At 36.5% G+C, this 5,088-nt stretch overlaps 1 protein-coding gene across 1 annotated transcript in view; it reads left to right on the plus strand.

The window, feature by feature from the left end:
* Positions 1-5,088, plus strand: part of ppp4r1l (protein phosphatase 4, regulatory subunit 1-like) — a 22,495-nt gene that overhangs the window by 7,048 nt on the left and 10,359 nt on the right. Inside the window, exons 8-14 of the mRNA XM_016512313.1 lie at positions 1,523-1,588; positions 1,809-1,967; positions 2,213-2,337; positions 2,965-3,446; positions 3,535-3,752; positions 4,533-4,616; positions 4,837-5,022. Coding sequence (XP_016367799.1) covers positions 1,523-1,588; positions 1,809-1,967; positions 2,213-2,337; positions 2,965-3,446; positions 3,535-3,752; positions 4,533-4,616; positions 4,837-5,022 — 1,320 coding nt within the window. The remainder of the gene's footprint in view (positions 1-1,522; positions 1,589-1,808; positions 1,968-2,212; positions 2,338-2,964; positions 3,447-3,534; positions 3,753-4,532; positions 4,617-4,836; positions 5,023-5,088) is intronic.

A 5,088-nucleotide genomic window follows, 5' to 3' on the forward strand; every position in this document is an offset into this window, starting at 1 on the left:
CCAGAGAAGGGTTTGGTTGCTGACTGCATGCTGTGCTTTGACTTACTTTCAGTTGCATCTCTAAATTCATCCCTTTTGATAGCCATCTAAAAAGTTATTTTGTAATAAATGCACAGTAAGTTTCACAAGATCGCTTGAGCAATGTTTCTGTTATTATGCATAATCTGTAGGCTTTTTTTCAGCGAAGACTATGAACATTTTGTGTAGTATTTGGTTTGTTAAATATCTGTCACTTTCATGTTTGCTGTCCATATATCCTTAAGATATGCATCTGATCAGCTTTGGGTGTTGTATTGATCCTAAAGACCTATTATACATATAATTATATACGCCATAAAGTTTCGAGACATGTTTTTAAAAAGTTGAACTTACATTAATTTTACATGGCTTTCTAAAGATGCGGCTCTCTTGTGCGAGACATGAGTGCAACGGTGATAGATGTCCCTCTAGAAAATGCGTGAAATATGTGTTCTGTGTGACTGGCTTGGTTTCAGTTTTGATGTAAACAAGATCATTGTTGTTGAACGCATTGATGTTCTCTTTTTCCGCAATATTTTGAATGAACAACGCAGCAGCGCCGCATCTAGTGGCTTCAACTGTATAGGTTAACAAAAGCATTAAAATGCAACAACACTTACATCGTCATCGCATCTCGTGCGCCGCTGATAAGGCTGCCTCCTTAATGCACACCTAAAATGCGAATACAACGTTTTTGCATTCGAATGTGGATTTTTATTTGAAATTCGACGAATATTCAAAATTGGAAAACATTTTTGACAGCCCTATTGTGTGTGTCTGTGTGTGAAATTCATATGCCAAACATACACTAACAATAACCTTGTGACCAAAAGTAAATCCAAAAATGGCTCAAAAAAGTGAAGTTACTTAAAAAAAAAAAAAAATTTGTTTGCAGATGCCATTTGTTAATTTCACGGAAGCTACATGTATTTGATAAAAAATACAGTAAAAGCAATAATATTGTGAAATAATATGAATATTTATTTCTGTGATTGCAAAGCTGAATTTTCAGCAGTCTTCAGTGTCACATGATTCTTCAGAAGTCATTCCAATATGCTGATCCTTCAGAAATCATTTTAACTTGCTGACCCAAACTTTTGGACGGTAGTGTATTTCCCTTTTTACAAAAGTGTGGAAATACCAAGTCCATGCATTATCATTATTATATCAGAATCCTGAGACAAATAAGTAACAATCAGAACACAATAGACAGAAATGGCTTCCAAAAACGAGAAATCTTGACTCATTGAAGTTGTCTTTTGATACATGCACATGTTTGTGACTGTTTTGTCATTCAAAAAACTGCAGTGATAAAGCTCAGGCGTACTCTGTGTAGAAGACGTTGTGAAGAATGTTAATCTTCTTTTGCAACTCGTGCTGGGTTGGCAAGAAGCAATGTTGCTTGCATTGCAACAGGCTTCTGTTTACAACATAACAGAAGACTCAATTTGACCTCATTGCAAATGCCTAAACCTTCTATTACACTTTTTTTTCTCACCGTCAGGTTTGTGCTGCAAACTTTGGCGAGTTCTGTTCTATTCTTGGCCAGGAAGCCACAGAGAAACTTCTGGTGAGACCTTCTGCGTTCCTCTTGTGCTTGTATTTATAACAAAACTGCAGTCACAGTGGGTCAGAATTAATGCATCTAATTATTTCTGAGTGCAAGACCCCCCACCCAAAAAAACTTTAATCTTATGAAGCCTTTAAGTCTGTTTGTGTCTTTGTGCAGATTTTGGTTGACAGGACATGCAAATGTGTTAACCAGCACTCTCTCTTTGTCCTCACCTCAGATGCCAAAGTTTTTCGACCTGTGCTCAGACAGTCTGTGGGGTATTCGGAAAGCCTGTGCCGAGTGCTTCATGGTTGTTTCAAACTGCACTTCTCCGGAGGTGCGGCGCACTAAATTGTCCCCCTTGTTCATCAACCTCATTAGTGATCAGTCACGTTGGGTAAGAGCAAAGAAACACACACACTAACACTGTGTGCTAACATGCCGTGACTCGGCGTGTAATTTCTATCTTCACTGAAAGTGAATGTGGTTATGTGATGCTTAGTATGCGGATGTGGAGTAGGATTTTGGATCAGTGAGATTTCTGACTTTGTTTTTCCACCTGTTTTAGGAATTTTCTTCACATTTTTTTTTTAAAGGGGCGGCAACATCTGCTTATATTCTTCTATCATTTTTCCTTTTCAGGTACGCCAGGCTGCGTTCCAGTCTCTAGGTCGTTTTATCTCCACGTTTGCCAACCCTTCAATCACAGGACTGAATTTCTGTGAGGATGGAACCCTCCACGAGATACCGAAGATCTCCTCAGAGCGGTAAGTGCACATGGTTTCTGTTACTGTTTGTAATCGACTGGTTGTTGTAGTCGGTTATGGATTTTTTACTGGAAGCCTTGTATAATTAGGCTTTTTTAAATAAAGACATTTATGCTTTTATTCAGCAAGGATGCATTAAATTGATTAAAAAATAAAATTAGAATTAATTATAATAATATTTTTTTTTAATAAATGCTGTTGTTTTGGACTTTCTAATCAAAAGAGAATACTGAAAAAAAGATTTCCACCCAAAAAAAAATTAAGCAGCACGTCTGTTTTCAATATTGATAATAATAAGAAATGTTTCTTGAACAGAAAATCAGCATATTAGAATGATTGCTGAAGGATCATGTCACACTGAAGACTGGAGTAATGATGCTAAAAATTCAGCTTTACATCACTGGAATTAATTGCATTTTAAAATATATTGAAATAAAAATGGTAATAATATTTCATAATATTGCCGTTTTACTGTAGTTTTCATCACAAAATGTAGCCTTCTTTCACAAACATTAAAACAAATTTTTGAACAGTAGTATAGTTCTTTATATTGAATACATTTTTGAAACTCTTTTACGCAACAAAATGAATGAATAAATTCTAAATGGAGCTCTTCTGTCTTTGTAGCCACAGACACAAAGTGACCACCAGCAACTCCAGTAACAGCCGCAATTCCTTCATTGATGGTTCTCCAGACAGTCTCATTCAGCCCCGTTCAGAGCAGCTACAATCCACTTCAGATCTGACGGGTCCACCATCACATCGTCCAGAAGGCAATTCCTCTACCCAGCCCAAAGAAGATGGCACCAGCCTGGGCCAACCTAAACACTCAGCCCCTTTGTCCCACCAGCAGATGGACGACTGCACAGTGTTCAACTCCTTCAACTTCTGGAGATCCCCACTACCTGACATCACCCAAGACCTGCAGCTACTACAAGAAGAGGAAAGAGTTGAGGTGATAGAGAAACAAGATGAGACCATGAGGGACACAGAAGGTGAGTGGAAGGAAGACGTGCCAAGTTTAGATGCACAAGGCCCAGCCACCAGCTCCCAGATCCAGAAGGTTTTGGACTGTCTTCAGCCCCACCTGGATGATCCTGATGTGCAAGGTGATTTGTAAAAAGAGCGCATAGTTCTTTTGCCCTTTTCCACATATGGACATAGTTATTCATTTTCCTGTGTGCTTTCCACTCGCAGCTCAAGTGAAGGTGTTGTCCGCTGCGCTGAAAGCTGCCCAACTAGAGAGTCAGAGAGAAGATGCGGATGAGTCTCTGTCAGAGAGTAACGATTCCACAGGCTCCCCGACATCTGATGAGCTCAGTGCCAGGAGTGAACTCTCACTGACGGACGCACAGATCTCAGACTCACCCTCCAGTTCACCAGTGCTGGTAGACGACTCTGAACACAGCAGTGAGGTGAGAGGACGACTTTGTAGTTACTAAATGCCAAAGAATGTTTTTTGTCTCTGAGGAAAAAGTAATTTTTTTAAGTAATTTAACAATTATAGTATTTAAAATAAATTATCTTACTTTTTTTTTTAAATGTTTGAAATATGAAATTTAATTAAGGTTATAATACTTTAAATGTTAAAAAATATTTATATTATTATTAATATTAATTACTGTCAGTACATGTAATTAAATTGATTAAAATATTTTCTTTTCATAGCCCTAATAATAATAATAAAATTATATATTATTTATTATAATATTTTAAATATTTTATCATATATTTTAAATTTTAAAAAATGTGTTATTACATTCAATTTAATAATAATTTAAATGTAAAATATGTATTAGATCTCTCTTTTTTTAATGTTAAGATTATAGTTTATATTTCATTGGTATTAATATAATGTTTTATTATTATTATTATTATTATCAATAGATATTTAATCAAATTAATTGCATAGCAATATTTGCTGAGAAAAGCCCCCAAGTGAAGAATCTATATTATTGTGCAAAAATACCAATATTCGATGTAGTGTGTCAATTAATATAACAGGTCATAACAACAATAATGTTGTTTTAAATGTTTTTTTTTACGCTGCTGCAATTGTTTGACATGTCATGGCAACTCCCCCATCTGCATTTTTATGTAAATCTGTTTATGCAAATGTAATTCGAAGGAAGTACTGCCACAGTAACTCTACAGTAGAGAGTTCATTATACATGCATTTGTGTGTGTGCACACAGGAGTCAGACCTAATAGAAAATGTGGAAGAGGACAAAGATTCAGACACAGCTAAAACATGTGATGAGGAGAAATCTAAAGTACAGGTAATTTATGTAAAATACAAGCAACTTATGAAACCGTATCTAAAAAAAAAAGAATTCTCACATGTTTTAACAAATAAAAATCTACTAGCTTTCAACTAGATTTCCACAGTATTCATGACATAAGCATATCAAATGTATAAATAATCTCCTTTTTACAAATAAACAGACTAAGTCTGCTTGATCAGACTAGTTCCCGAACAGTCATTCTTTGTTGTCTCAGAATGTAATTCCACAGCAGCTGCTGGATCAGTATCTGTCCATGACAGACCCCGCTCGAGCTCAGACCGTAGACACTGAGATCGCTAAACACTGTGCATTCAGCTTGCCAGGCGTCGCCCTAACGCTGGGCAGACAGAACTGGCACTGCCTCAAAGACACATATGAGACCCTTGCTACAGACGTACAGGTAAAACTTCCTCTTAATCTGTATTGCTGATGGTATACACACACACACACACACATATATATATAC

The sequence above is a fragment of the Sinocyclocheilus rhinocerous genome, unplaced genomic scaffold, assembly GCF_001515625.1.
Source record: "Sinocyclocheilus rhinocerous isolate Xijiao unplaced genomic scaffold, SAMN03320098_v1.1 scaffold113, whole genome shotgun sequence".
NCBI lineage: Eukaryota > Metazoa > Chordata > Actinopteri > Cypriniformes > Cyprinidae > Sinocyclocheilus > Sinocyclocheilus rhinocerous.